Below are 14503 nucleotides of genomic sequence, written 5' to 3'. Positions count from 1 at the left end.
TGAAACTTGATTGGTGGGCTGGATGAATGGCGTCAGTGATTGCCAGGTCTACGCGTTGGGCGGGGCGAATATCTGCGCTACTCCGGGTTTGTGGAAACTCTTTGATCGCCACCGACTACTGGACTTTTTGAAAGAAGGCTCGAGCAGCGACTACTTTTAATATTTGGACTTTCTCCGCCGTGTCAGGCGTTGATCTTCTATGAACCTTGGATTTGAGAAATCATTGCTTGAGGTAGCAGCACATTTGTGTGAAATAGCGGCTCCGAAAAGAAACCATATCTGGTCAAAGTATTCAGCTGTCACATGCGCTATATATAGTGTGGGATAAGCGCTGTCTGAAGTAAGTGAGAATGATAGACTCTCCGGCACTAACGCTTTGTTTTCATCATTGCATAGAGCCATGAAACATACAAATACGCATTTAACGGGACAGATGAAGCTCGGAGATTATAGATTATTTTTGATTAATGATTAAGCTTGCGGTTCAAATGTCAAAAGTTATGTATATGAAACCAACACAACTTTATTCAGAGATCACTAATTGTAGTTTTATTTACTGAAGTGGAAAACAATTTGTTTGAGGAGCTGTCTGGAAGTGTGTATATAATAACTAGTTTATTGATTTGGGAAACCTAAACTAGAGGCAGTATGTTAATAATAAATTTGCATTATAGCGTGATGGTCAATGTCCTTGTCTATATTGAATTTACCAAGGACAATGGAAATGGTCCAAAGAGCAGAGGCCAGTCTTCAGTTTTACTTTCTCATAAGATATATTATTATAATATGCTCAATTTATCTGTTGTTTAAGATCATAATGTGTATGTGTATATGTATATATATTATATGTATATGTATATATATATATATATATATATATAAAACTAGCATGCATTTTAAAAAAGCAAGCATAGGTAAAACATTTTGCACAGAGACATTCAAACGTTTAAGTTTTAAAAAGCAGAGCAGATACTGTCCAAAGTTAAGACAAAATATGTGCATTTTCTGATTGTCCAATGTTAGCATAGTGTGTCCTCAGTTAATAGGAAGTACACCTGTGCTCTCCATAACCCATATGATTTGAATTTGTCTAGAATAATCCACTTAAATACTGTAGAAAATCATAAACTTTGAATTTAGAATAGGCCTAATTATGGATCTTTCTCTCTTGTCTTCACCAAGGTCCTGTGGTTGGGGGGCTCAACTGTTCCTGCCTCTCTCTTTTTTCTTTTCTTCTGTCCTCTTCTTCCCTTTTATCTTATTCGTCATGTTCCGTAAAGAGATGGAGAAGTACCGGGATGTGGATGAGGATGAGCTCTTGCAGAAGCTCAGTGAAGAGGAGCTCAGGAGACTTGAGGATGAACTTGAAGAGCTTGATCCTGATGTAAGTGCATTTAAATTAAGGTGAAACATCTCACATTCGACCTTAAAAGCTGCATGAATTTGCACACAATTCATAAATGTGCTCACATAGTTTAGTTGCCTTCTGTAATTTTTGTATTTTGACTTTTAAGTACTGCTTTGGCACTGAAAACTATGAAGTTGTGTGGCGGGATTGTTGTTTGTTTGTCTGGACTACTTGTCTTGATTGTGTTGTTTCCTAGAGGTGATTGTTTGTCTGGACTGTTTTTTTTTTGTTGTTTTTTTTATGTATAAGGGAGTTTGTTTGACCGGCCTTTTGCTACCTAGTCTGATTAGTTTGACTGGACTGTGTTGTTTCCTGGTGTTATTTGTTTGGGTGGACTGTTTTGTGTGTGTGTGTGTGTGTGTGTGTGTGTGTGTGTGTGTGTAATGGTATTTGTTTGACCGGACTGTGTTATATCCCATTTTTGTTTTATTTGGTGTTGAAGATTGTTTTTCAGTGCCATTATTGTTTAAGAAGTAAACTTTATTTTGTGTTTTTGTTTGTCTGGACTGTGTTGTTTCATTCATAGTCATGTTTGTTTGCTAGACTATTTTCTATCACGCATAATTGTGTTTTTTTTAGTGCATTGTATTGCTACCTAGTCTGTTATGTTTGTGTGGACTTTATTTCTTAGTGTTTGTTCGACTTGTTTGTGTAATGGTGTTTGTTTGACTGCACTGTGTTGTTTTATTTTGGACTGTGTTGTAGCCCATTATGTTTTGTTTGGTGTTGGACATTGTTGTTTCAATGCCATTTTTGTTTGAGAAGCCCTTTATATTTGTTTTTTGTTTTGTTTGTTTGTCTGGACTTTGACGTTTCTGAGTTTAGACTATCATGGTGGAGTCAGTTTGACAGGACTGTGTTGTTTTACAGTGGTTTGTGTGTGTTGTTTTACAGTGGTTCGTGTGTGTTGTTTTACATTGGTTTGTGTGTGCTGTATTGTATTGCAGTAGTGTTTTTAAGGGAATCCACTGTCGTAAGGCTGTGGTTCTCTCTGTTGATAGTGTTCTTTTTCTCACTCAGACCACAGTTTTTTTTTATTTTCTCTTCAGGAATCTGGTTTCACTCCAGCATCTAAGCACTTCTTGACAGATTTAGACACAGACGTAGGATAAATGTTCAGCAACAGAGAAGAGGGAAAAGAGAATTTCTTCTCCCTTACTGAGATGTTCAGCCAGAGGTGCAGAAGTTTACCATAAATACTGGTGCTGGAACAAAAGTTAATCCGTTCACATGTAACAAAAATAAACATTCTCCACCAAAGCCGAGCCTTTTCCCGAAACACTAAATTGTGCTATAAATTTAGCAGTGGAAATCTCTACTTTAATGATTTTAAATGTCACTTTAGAATTAATTTGTCTCCATTTGCTCAATTTTACCTGCGCTAAGAATAAACAATACTGAGGTGCCGTATAAAGTTCTGTTCTCTCTGAGTTCTCTTTGAAATGCTGTGTGTTCTGGATTCTATCACATTTAACATGCAGATACGTTGACATCCCCCCCCCTTTAGCTCTGCGGCCCTTTTTTGTGGATATGGGCTGATAGGCCCTGACTTAAAAGAATGTTATCATTGCTCACTGTTTCAGGCGGTGATGGAGTTTGCCTTTTCAGTATGTGGTTGAAAGTTAGAAAACCTGGGTTAGGTGCACATTCTTCATCTAATAAAACCTGTATCAAATAGTTGCAAAAGACGGAAATTGATGGAAACTGGTTCCTGTGACTGTACTTAGGTAAAGTGATGGTCCTAACATTCTGTGCGCTTTTTATGAAAGTTTGATGACAAAACTAATGTTTTATGAATTGTATTGTTTTCAGAACGCACTGTTGCCAGCAGGATATAGACAGAGGGATCAGACTAAGAAATCTCCGACCGGAACGTTCCAGAGAGATGACCTTCTAGCTCACCTGGAGAAACAAGCCAAAGAACATCCAGACCGAGATGATCTTGTTCCCTACACTGGCGAGAAAAGAGGTCAGAAGCGACTTGCATTTAGAACTTTTAGAAACTCTTTTTATACTTTCAATAGTTTGTAATTTGTCCATTAATAATGTCCAACAGTGTGTAACATGTACTGTACATCACAGAAGTTCTGTCATTTTTTTTCCCCTCTCTCTTTAACCTGAAAGTTATAAATATTGCCATTAGACTGACTTTTCAGCTTTGTGTTTGACATTTTGTAGTGAAATGACATTTTGTAGTGAAATGGCATTTTAAATGAACAACAAACTATTTTGTTCAACTAATAAAAATGTCACATTTATATTCACATCTAAATGAACATCTAAATGAAAGATTCATACCGTACACAGTTTGTATTTTACTCGTTTTGCATAACATGATGAAATTACAGCTAGAAATGATACACAGTTACATTGTTCACAAGTGGTATTTACTTTTTATTTGTCTTCATTTTCTTCCAATCTCTATTCAATTTTTTTCCCCCCATGTCTCGGTCTCATTTATGCATCAAACTTGTTTTTCACTGAAGGTATTGTCTCCTTTATTTAAAAGTATAATGACATTTTGAAATTAGTTTTTTGGGGGCAAAATCATGATTTTGAAATGACGGCACATGTAGGACATGAAGGCATTTTTCCCTCACTCTCTGTTTGTGTATGTGTGTATGTAGGAAAAGTGTGGGAGCCAAAGACAAAAGTGGACCCTATCCTTGAAGATGTCACTCTGGAGCCTGAACTAGAAGAGGCGCTATCTAGTGCAACTGATGCAGAATTGTGCGATATAGCAGGTACAGTGTTATATTACCAATTTAATTCCTGTATGTAGTAGACTATGCTTTTTTGAATCCAAGACACCATTTTATAAATGTAATTATGAAATTGTATTTTTAAAATAAATATATAATTCGGACTTTATATGGGTATGCACATAATCCGTAATGGATTTGAAAGAATCCAGTTTTTACTGTTATTTTGTAACCTCACTTAATCTTTATTAAGGCATAATCAAATTCAGTTCACTAATTTCAATATTAATTCATATTCAAGAGTCAATCCATCTGTAATTTCACTGACTAATTTGAACCTCCTCTGTGTGTGTCTATCTCACGATGTGCCTCTGTCTGGTCTGTCCTTTAGTCCTCTCCACTCCATTTTCACATCTTCATTCCTAATTCTCTCTGTCCTCTCCCCTGCTCCACCGTTTCTAAGCCACGGATCACTCCAGTAGGTTAATCTGCAACATTGTGTGCTGCTCTAACATTTCCAGAATGTTTCTTATACATTAGCTGAATATTTGCATGGGATGTTCAGCATATTATGTTATCTGCATGATGATTTAAGTGTTATTTCAAGGTTGCTTTAACCAAAAATGAAAACTGTTATCTTGTAGTAGTCATGATGTTCCATATTTAACTTTCCTTTCCTTTCCTTTCCTTTCCTTTCCTTTCCTTTCCTTTCCTTTCCTTTCCTTTCCTTTCCTTTCCTTTCCTTTCCTTTCCTTTCCTTTCCTTTCCTTTCCTTTCCTTTCCTTTCCTTTCCTTTCCTTTCCTTTCCTTTCCTTTCCTTTCCTTTCCCTCTCCACTGTATACTTCAGCTGGTACAGGAAAGGGCAGCATGAACATTCTTCAAAATTTCTTGTTTTGTGTTTCATGAAGAAACAAAATCATACAGATTTAGAACAACAGGGTAAATTATTAATTTGAAATTTTTTAAGTGAATTAGTCCTTTACGTGAAGCATTCATGTGTTAGTTCCTGAAACTGCGTATGCAAGTTTGAGTTCATAACAATGACTCATCCTTGTGCACTAAGGACACTTGGCTACCAAAAAAGGGGAACAAAGTTTTTCTGCTGGCAAAAAAAAAAAAAAAAAACCCTCTCCACTGTCAGCTACTCTACTCCCATTTAACATGATGGAGTGGTTTCCCTAAAAATGAGGTCAATTGTTTTTTTCCCCCTTTGGGATCATGTTTCAAAAACAGCAGGATTTAAGGACTTGGCCTAACAGTCTGAACATCTTATGTGTACAGACCGGTTACAGCTTCATATGGGAATGAGGTTAGTTCAGTTGTCTTTGGCCCATGGTCAACTGTCAGATGCAGCATACATTCCCGACTCTTAAATTGTACTTTCCTCTTGACTTGCTATTTAGATGTTTTGCGATCCTTGCGATTTTATTTTGGTTAAAGTCTAGTTAATTTGATGCCATTGCTGTTCTGCTTGAGATATTTTCGTCAGGTAAATGTGAATGATTTTCAGTTGATACCTTGGAAAACATGATTTTACACATGATTTACATGAGCAAGTCATAAATAGCAAACACTGCCTGTTTCATTCAGAGGATCATATATATAAATTAGAAAATCTTTTTCTATTGCTGCAGCCATCTTGGGCATGCACACACTGATGAGCAACCAGCAGTATTATGAAGCACTGGCCAGCAGTACTATCGTCAACAAACAGGGTTTGAACAGTAAGTGAATGCAGCACTTATCCTGTAATGGTTTTGTCTGGTTTGAAGCTTTATATTTGTCTGATTATTGTTTGTGATCAATCAAGTTTTTTGCATTAGTATTTGTTTGTGTTTGCATTATATTCTTTAATCAGAAGTAACTGTAAAATACAAGTTACATATTATATATATTAGTACAAGTTATATATTATAGTATATTGGATAAAGTTAGGTTGAAACTGCTTGGAAACTTAAGGCACACTGTAAAAAAGAAAGAAAATAAATCCTGTTAAATTCAAATAACTGGCAGCTGTGGTTGACAGTAATTCCCCGTAAAAAATACTGTGAAAATGTTTCCAGTTTTACAGGGATGCCTGTATACAACTTATAACCATTAAGTGATATAATGTTAACTTAACTACTTTAACTACCAAAATCTGCCTTTTTACCTTTAAATGTATCAATAACCACCACAATAATACAGGTGGCACAATAGAAAGCCATATGAATCAGTTCATCGTAAGTGGCCTGTTCTTAAAACATGGTCAATGCTGACATAGACGGTGCACAGGGTCATACGTACAAAGACAAATCACCATCAGGGTAACACACTTGATGCTAATATAATGCAATAAACATGAACTAAATGACATAAAATATCATTTGAAACACACTAATGTACATTACTGATTACAAAAATAAGAAGTAAAATATCTATGCGGTGTATGTAATGTGTAATGTTAAACCATGTACAGTTTTTCTCCGTATATGGAAAGGTACCGTAGTCAACCAATTAAAATGTTTTACTATAGCCGTTTTTACAGTATTTCTTTCTGTAAAAATTGCAAACATTTTTTACACTGCACCTTTAAACATGTCAAATGCAAAATATCAAACCATGTGGCATCTACAAACAAATTATGCTCAACCTTTCATTTTTTAAAGGACATTTTTGCAAATAATTTTAACCAGCTTCTCTTCAGGTAGAGAGAAAATAAATTCAACTTAGTTTGATATTTAATTCTGTAAAGTATTCCTGTTACTCAAACAGTAGAACACAATTTGAATCTTGAATGCATTGTCAGTTTGGATAAAAGTGTCTGCCAAATACATATATGAAAAATGTAAATAAATGTAATGCAAACCCATACATCTGTAATGTGGTTTGGGATCACATTAAATAGGTGTGTGCCGTGTGATATAGTATTGTGTTATATCTGGCACTGAACCACATGATTTGTTGTAATTTAGAGTTGTATTATAAACACAGGTGTAATCCAGTGCACTCAGTATAAGCCAGTGCCAGATGAACAGCCCAATGACACAGATGTAGAGGAAACACTACAGAGAATCAAAAGCAATGATCCAGATCTTATTGAGGTCAACCTAAATAACATCAAGGTGCCAGTTTCACTCTTTTATTTATACTTTCTGTTAAATAGTGTGTTTTTATGTGTCTGCTAGCCTGCCGTTTTGATGGTTTGCCCTGTTATGTTTTTCTTTTTCTTTCTGGTGATATGTAGAATATTCCAATCCCAACTTTGAAAGCGTATGCTGAAGCTCTTAAAGGGAACAGTGTTGTGGAGCGCCTGAGCATCGTTGGCACCAGAAGTAATGATCCTGTAGCCTTTGTGAGTTAAAGAAGCACGCTCATTCTCAAAGTTTAGATTTTTCAAATAATTTCAAATAAGAAATTATATTTTCCATAAAGAAAATGCACCCTGGAATTCCTTTTTGGAATTGTGACCCATGACAATTATTGTACACATTATTGTAATACTTAATCCTTACTTAATACATTATTGTAATACTTAATGAGTGTGTATATATATATATATATATATATATATATATATATATATATACACTCACCTAAAGGATTATTAGGAACACCTGTTCAATTTCTCATTAATGCAGCAATTATCTAATCAACCAATCACATGGCAGTTGCTTCAATGCATTTAGGGGTGTGGTCCTGGTCAAGACAATCTCCTGAACTCCAAACTGAATGTCAGAATGGGAAAGAAAGGTGATTTAAGCAATTTTGAGCGTGGCATGGTTGTTGGTGCCAGACGGGCCGGTCTGAGTATTTCACAATCAGCTCAGTTACTGGGATTTTCACGCACAACCATTTCTAGGGTTTACAAAGAATGGTGTGAAAAGGGAAGAACTTCCAGTATGCGGCAGTCCTGTGGGCGAAAATGCCTTGTTGATGCTAGAGGTCAGAGGAGAATGGGCCGACTGATTCAAGCTGATAGAAGAGCAACTTTGACTGAAATAACCACTCGTTACAACCGAGGTATGCAGCAAAGCATTTGTGAAGCCACAACACGCACAACCTTGAGGCGGATGGGCTACAACAGCAGAAGACCCCACCGGGTACCACTCATCTCCACTACAAATAGGAAAAAGAGGCTACAATTTGCACGAGCTCTCCAAAATTGGACAGTTGAAGACTGGAAAATTGTTGCCTGGTCTGATGAGTCTCGATTTCTGTTGAGACATTCAGATGGTAGAGTCAGAATTTGGCGTAAACAGAATGAGAACATGGATCCATCATGCCTTGTTACCACTGTGCAGGCTGGTGGTGGTGGTGTAATGGTGTGGGGGATGTTTTCTTGGCACACTTTAGGCCCCTTAGTGCCAATTGGGCATCGTTTAAATGCCACGGCCTACCTGAGCATTGTTTCTGACCATGTCCATCCTTTTATGACCACCATGTACCCATCCTCTGATGGCTACTTCCAGCAGGATAATGCACCGTGTCACAAAGCTCGAATCATTTCAAATTGGTTTCTTGAACATGACAATGAGTTCACTGTACTAAAATGGCCCCCACAGTCACCAGATCTCAACCCAATAGAGCATCTTTGGGATGTGGTGGAATGGGAGCTTCGTGCCCTGGATGTGCATCCCACAAATCTCCATCAACTGCAAGATGCTATCCTATCAATATGGGCCAACATTTCTAAAGAATGCTTTCAGCACCTTGTTGAATCAATGCCACGTAGAATTAAGGCAGTTCTGAAGGCGAAAGGGGGTCAAACACAGTATTAGTATGGTGTTCCTAATAATCCTTTAGGTGAGTGTGTGTATGTATGTGTATATATATATTTATAAATATATATATTTATTACATGGCTTGGTTGAATTCTAATGTAGAATGCGGTCTGTTATTTCTTGATAACAGATCGCTGCTAAGTATAACACACCGTTGCCATGGAAAACAGAGCGTTGCTATGGACGCAGGATTCTAACCGTAGAGACGGAATGGACTATTTTCTTTAGCGGAAGCAATACAATCAATAAACTTTCGTTTTTAAATCAATAAACTCCTTTTTAAATCAATATTTTGTGTCAAATTATTGATTTATTTGGTAGGTAGCCTGGCTACCGTAGCCATGTAATAAGCGGGATAATGTAGAGCAGTGGTTCTCAACTCCAGTCCTCAGGACCCGCTGCTCTGCACATTTTGTATGTCTCTCTTATCTGACACACTCAGTTCAGTTCATGGAGTCTCTCCTAATGAGCTGATGATCTGATTCAGGTGTGTTTAAATAAGGGAGACATACAAAATGTGCAGAGCAGTGGGTCCCGAGGACTGGAGTTGAGAACCACTGATGTAGAGCGAGGCGGTTGTTATAGCGAATACAACCCTTTCAGGCTGATTCAAGACCCCGACGCTCGGGGTCCTGATCAGCCTGTCGGGGTTGTATTCGCTATAACAACCGCCTCGCTCTACATTATCCCTTACATATATATATATATATATATATATATATATATATACAGTGCTATGCATAAGTGAATACACCCATGCTAAAGTTGACTAAAAAGAGGAATAAAAAATCATATTTTGGAAATTGAACTTAATGCCTTAATTAAAAAAATTAGGAAAAATCCAACCTTTAAGGACACCAATTTTCTTTGTGAATGAATAATGTATCGTAAATAAATAAATGTTCTTCCTTAAAATACATGGTGCATAAGTGTGTACACCCCTATGTTAAATTCCCATAGAGGCAGGCAGATTTTTATTTTTAATTATTATTATTTTATTTTTTTTAGGATACTATGCATCCTGATAAAGTTCCCTTGACCTTTGGAATTAAAATAGCCCCACATCATCACATAGCATTCACCATACCTAGAGATTGGCATGGTTTTATTTCAGTTAGCCTAATAGCTAGTTTGATTTGCATTGAGAGATGATCTTATGGAAAGTACCCCATGCCAATCTCTAGGTATGGTGAATGCTATGTGATGATGTGGGGCTATTTTAATTCCAAAGGCCAAGGGAACTTTATCAGGATGCATAGTATCCTAATTTTTTTTTTTTTAAATACTTAAAAATAAAAATCTGCCTGCCTCTATGGGAATTTAACATAGGGGTGTACACACTTATGCACCATGTATTTTAAGGAAGAACATTTATTTATTTACGATACATTATTCATGCACAAAGAAAATTGGTGTCCTTAAAGGTTGGATTTTTCCTAATTTTTTTAATTAAGGCATTAAGTTCAATTTCCAAAATATGATTTTTTTATTCCTCTTTTTAGTCAACTTTAGCATGGGTGTATTCACTTATGCATAGCACTGTATATATATATATACCGCATTCTACATTAGAATTCAACCAAGCCATGTTATATATATATATATATATATATATATATATATATATATATATATATATATATATATATATATATGGTATACACACACATTTTATTTTTATTCAGCAAAGAATTCAGTTTTTTGTGTGTGTGTATATATATATATATATATATATATATATATATATATATATATATAATAAAAATTCTCAAAAATATTAAGAAAATAATAAGAATATTTTTAATATTAATATTAAAAAATATGATTACACATTTTTAAATGTGCTTATAATAAGAGATGTTACCCAAGCACCAAATCAGTATATTAGAATGAAGGAATATTTCCAAAGGATCATGTGACTCTGAAGTCTGGAGAAATAATGCTAAATTCAGCTTTGTCATCACAGGATTAAATTACATTTTAAAATATATTAAAATAGAAAAAAACAAAAAACATTGTAATAATATTTCACAATTTTACAGTTTTTACTATATTTTAGATCAAATAAATGCAGTCTTGGTGAGCATAAAAGACTTCTTTCAAACACCATAAAAAATCTTACTGAGCCCAAACTTTCGAACGGTAGTGTCGATATTAAACGTGTAATGTTGTTTGGTTCACAGGCACTAGCAGACATGCTGAAAGTGAACACCATTCTGAAGAGTCTAAACGTGGAGTCAAACTTCATTACTGGAGCTGGAATTCTGGCACTCGTGGAATCCTTAAAGAGCAACACTACACTGCAGGAGCTAAAGATTGACAACCAGGTATGCTCACACACTTATACACATAATTAAGTTTTATAAAGGTCTGAGCCATTATCGATGAGGTCAGGGGTTCAGTCTGAAGGTAATGATGATGGAGGGGCAAATGAAGCCAAGTGGTAGAACTTCTTTAAAAGAGTTATTGCATTATATTCTGTATTTATATCTTACATGTATATCATCTGTGTATGTGTGATACAGAGCCAGCCTTTGGGTAATAAGGTTGAGATGGAGATAGCTAACATTTTGGAGAAGAACACTACTCTGTTGAAATTCGGATACCATTTCACCCAGCAGGGCCCACGCTTGCGTGGATCTAATGCCATGATGAGCAACAATGACCTTGGTAAGAAATACACGCTCTGATGCTGTCATTGATTGTTGTTTTGTGTGTGTGTGCACACGTGTGTTTGTGTGCTGGATGTGCTGAAATGGGTACAAAGCAGTTAAAAAATTTTTTTTTTTTTTTTTAAGAAGTCTCTTATGCTTACCGAAGCTACATTTATTTGGTTAAACATGCAGTACAAACGGCAATATTGTGAAATCTTATTACAATTGATGGCAAAGTTGACATGTCATATTATTATTAATGTTGAAAACCGTTGTGCTGCTTAATATTTTTGTGGAAACCATGATAAAAAAACAAAATTCTGGATACTTTGATGAATCGAAAAAAGAACAGCATTTATTTGAAATAAAAATGTCACTTTTTATCAATTTAATGCAGCCTTCCTTAAAGTATTAATGTCTTTAAAAAATCGTCTTACTGGCCCGAATCTTTTGAATGGTAGTGTAAGTATTGGTGTGTTCATGCCATGTATGTATTTACAGCACGTGTAGTTCGGTCGGACGCAGATGGCGCGATCACATTCACTCTGTCGGTCCCTGAGCTGGAAAGAGCCTTCTGTAAAAAGTTCAAGTTCACATCAAAACCCAAGTAAACAGAGTCTTGCCCTCCTTCTCTTCCTCTGGGCACTACCTGCTGTCTTTTTGCTCTTATTTTAGCCTTTTCGCAATACCTCAAGTCTCTGGATCGTTATGAACTTTTATACTTTTCTTCAAGCTCCCTTCTGCCGCTTCAGCATCTCACCTACTGCATTTCCCTCCATCAAAGTGAATTCAAAACCTGTCTGTTTCATTATCTGGTTGTTTCTTGGTCGTTTTGTTCGTCTGTGCTGTTGTGTTGTGCTGTTTGTCCGACTGTCAGATGGCTTGTCTTCAGGTTTTCAGGTTTAGTCTTTACTTTCTTTTGCATAGAGAGAGTATTCTGATGCCACATCTACATAAACATTATTGAAAATGGCCTCTGGCTTGCTGTGCATGCAGAGCTTTTTCTTTAAGGAATAGTTCTCCCCAAATTATGATTATTTTTCCAAACGTATATGGCTTTCTTTAAAAGAAGAATGAACAGAATGCCTCAATAAAAGTAATTGGGGACTGGAGCTTTTGAGCTCCAAAAAGCACCATAAAAGAAGCCCATTTGACCCGCGCTATATTTCAAGTCTTTTGAAGCCATACAAATTACACTTTTAATTGAGTGAACTATTCCTTTGATCGCAATTTCCAGTTTCTCTCTGTGGTATCTACAAATGCAATAAGGATTTCCCAATGTCTAACATAAAGTTTTTATGAAAAATTGTAAGAATGTCCTTTAATAGTCTTGGAAGAAAAGAAATCTGAAATGTATTGTTTTCCAGCAAAAAAAGCATGTATGAATTCATAGCATTATTGCAGTTACAGTATGGTTTTAAATGGCAGTTATTATAGCACATTATTTTATTTTTAATGTTTAGATTTTTTTTTACATTTATTAAATGTTTTCTTTTATTTATAAAAAAACATTAAGAATTTAAAGAAATGACGTGGGGCTAGTGAAAATTCTGACAGGGCAAGTAAAAGTAAAAACAAAGCAGAACATAAAATCTTTATTATTGAACCTGTTATAAATGAAAGTATAATTCCTAAGTATGTCACCTTTTTTTATGATCTCAAAAGTGATCCACCCTTTTTTGTTTGTGTGTGCAGTAAGAAAGAGAAGGCTTGAAGGAGGGCCCATCTTTCCTAAATGTCGGACAAACGTGTAGCAGCCGCGGGAGAACCCTCTATGGCCTGGGACCTGCACCAGTACACTGTACATCACATCACACCCCATCTCATCCCATATATCCTCCCTCCATTGCTGTTCCTTTTACAGGTAACCCACAGGGTCATCTAAAGAAAATTATTCAATTCAGAATGCTTTTTTTCAAAGCCCCAGATCTGTAAACCCGAAGGTACCACACCACTCTGTTTACCAGAGCGTTTTATAAATGTGTAAACTACCTGCCATAACATTAGTAGGGAAAAATCACCTACTTGTGTTGATGGAAGCAGTAAAGATGAAAATGGCGCTCAGTTTATCACAATGTTCTCGGCTGATATAATCTTCTTGCTGTAAACAGTTTGACCTTAAAGGCTGCCATTTTGCTGTGTTTGGATGCACACCAAGTGCATCAAACTTCCAACTTGACTGATTGTAGCTGTGGTTTTGCCTTCTCCAGGCCAGTTTGAGAGTTCTCACTTCAGTTCTCACTATAGTGGTAGTCCTCACGCACGTCGCATAGAAGCATGTTTTTACTGTGTGTTTTGGGGATATGCTGTAATTTTGACATGTTCTTCTCTCTTTAAATGTTTAACAACTGGTTAATTTGTCGTTAAGTCACTGTACTGTGGTTTCTAGTATGCGCATTTGACTGTAGAATCATGTGAGCTCCGCTATGCGGCGAATACCAATGGAAGTGCATTGTTGGTCCATATTTGTCGCCTCAAATCACCAACTCACATTGAAAATGAATGCGAATTCATTTTGCGAAGTCAGTATGAATGTACCTTTATTGGTCACCTGAAAGCAGCACAAAATCCAAACTCTATGTATTGGCACCTCTCCATCATATTTATGAAATTATTTATAGATTTTATATGCTTTTTTTGATGAGAGAAAACATCATCTTTCATGTTCAGGACAAGCTGTATTTCATTTTCCACAATTAGCAATAATATCTCTCTTTTATTATACTAACAATCTCTTTCTATGATAACCACTTATTATAAAATGAATTTGATTGACGTGTAGACTGTGTTCCCTCTAGTAGTGTTCCTCAAATGCTTTTTACTCTTGAGTGAGGATCATAACACACAATAGAAAACTTGTCATAAAACTATATGTATTGTTGTCCATGCCTGCTCTCACGAAGTAACGTTGTCCTTTTTTTTTTTTTTACTTTATTAGAATGGTACGAAACTTGGTGAAGGTTTTTGCACTTGTT

General features: G+C 36.0%; 1 protein-coding gene across 2 annotated transcripts; it reads left to right on the top strand.

Moving 5' to 3' along the window:
• Positions 1-63: 63 nt before the first annotated feature.
• tmod1 (tropomodulin 1) lies at positions 64-14503 on the top strand. Of its 2 annotated transcripts, XM_084394000.1 has the most exons (11): positions 223-340; positions 1183-1384; positions 3221-3377; positions 4036-4152; positions 5746-5835; positions 7085-7215; positions 7338-7445; positions 11058-11201; positions 11400-11544; positions 12030-12135; positions 13224-13387. In XM_084394000.1, the coding sequence occupies exons 2-11, from the start codon at positions 1268-1270 to the stop codon at positions 13240-13242; spliced, it is 1134 nt and encodes a 377-aa protein (XP_084250126.1). In that variant the 5' UTR covers positions 223-340; positions 1183-1267; the 3' UTR covers positions 13243-13387. The 2 variants fall into 2 exon arrangements, with proteins under 2 accessions (XP_084250127.1, XP_084250126.1); XM_084394001.1 differs by lacking the exon at positions 12030-12135 and having other exon boundaries at positions 64-340; positions 13224-14503.

Source organism: Rutilus rutilus, assembly GCF_951802725.1.
Source record: "Rutilus rutilus genome assembly, chromosome: 2".
NCBI classification, from domain to species: domain Eukaryota; kingdom Metazoa; phylum Chordata; class Actinopteri; order Cypriniformes; family Leuciscidae; genus Rutilus; species Rutilus rutilus.
This window is presented reverse-complemented; position numbering and strand designations above follow the sequence as displayed.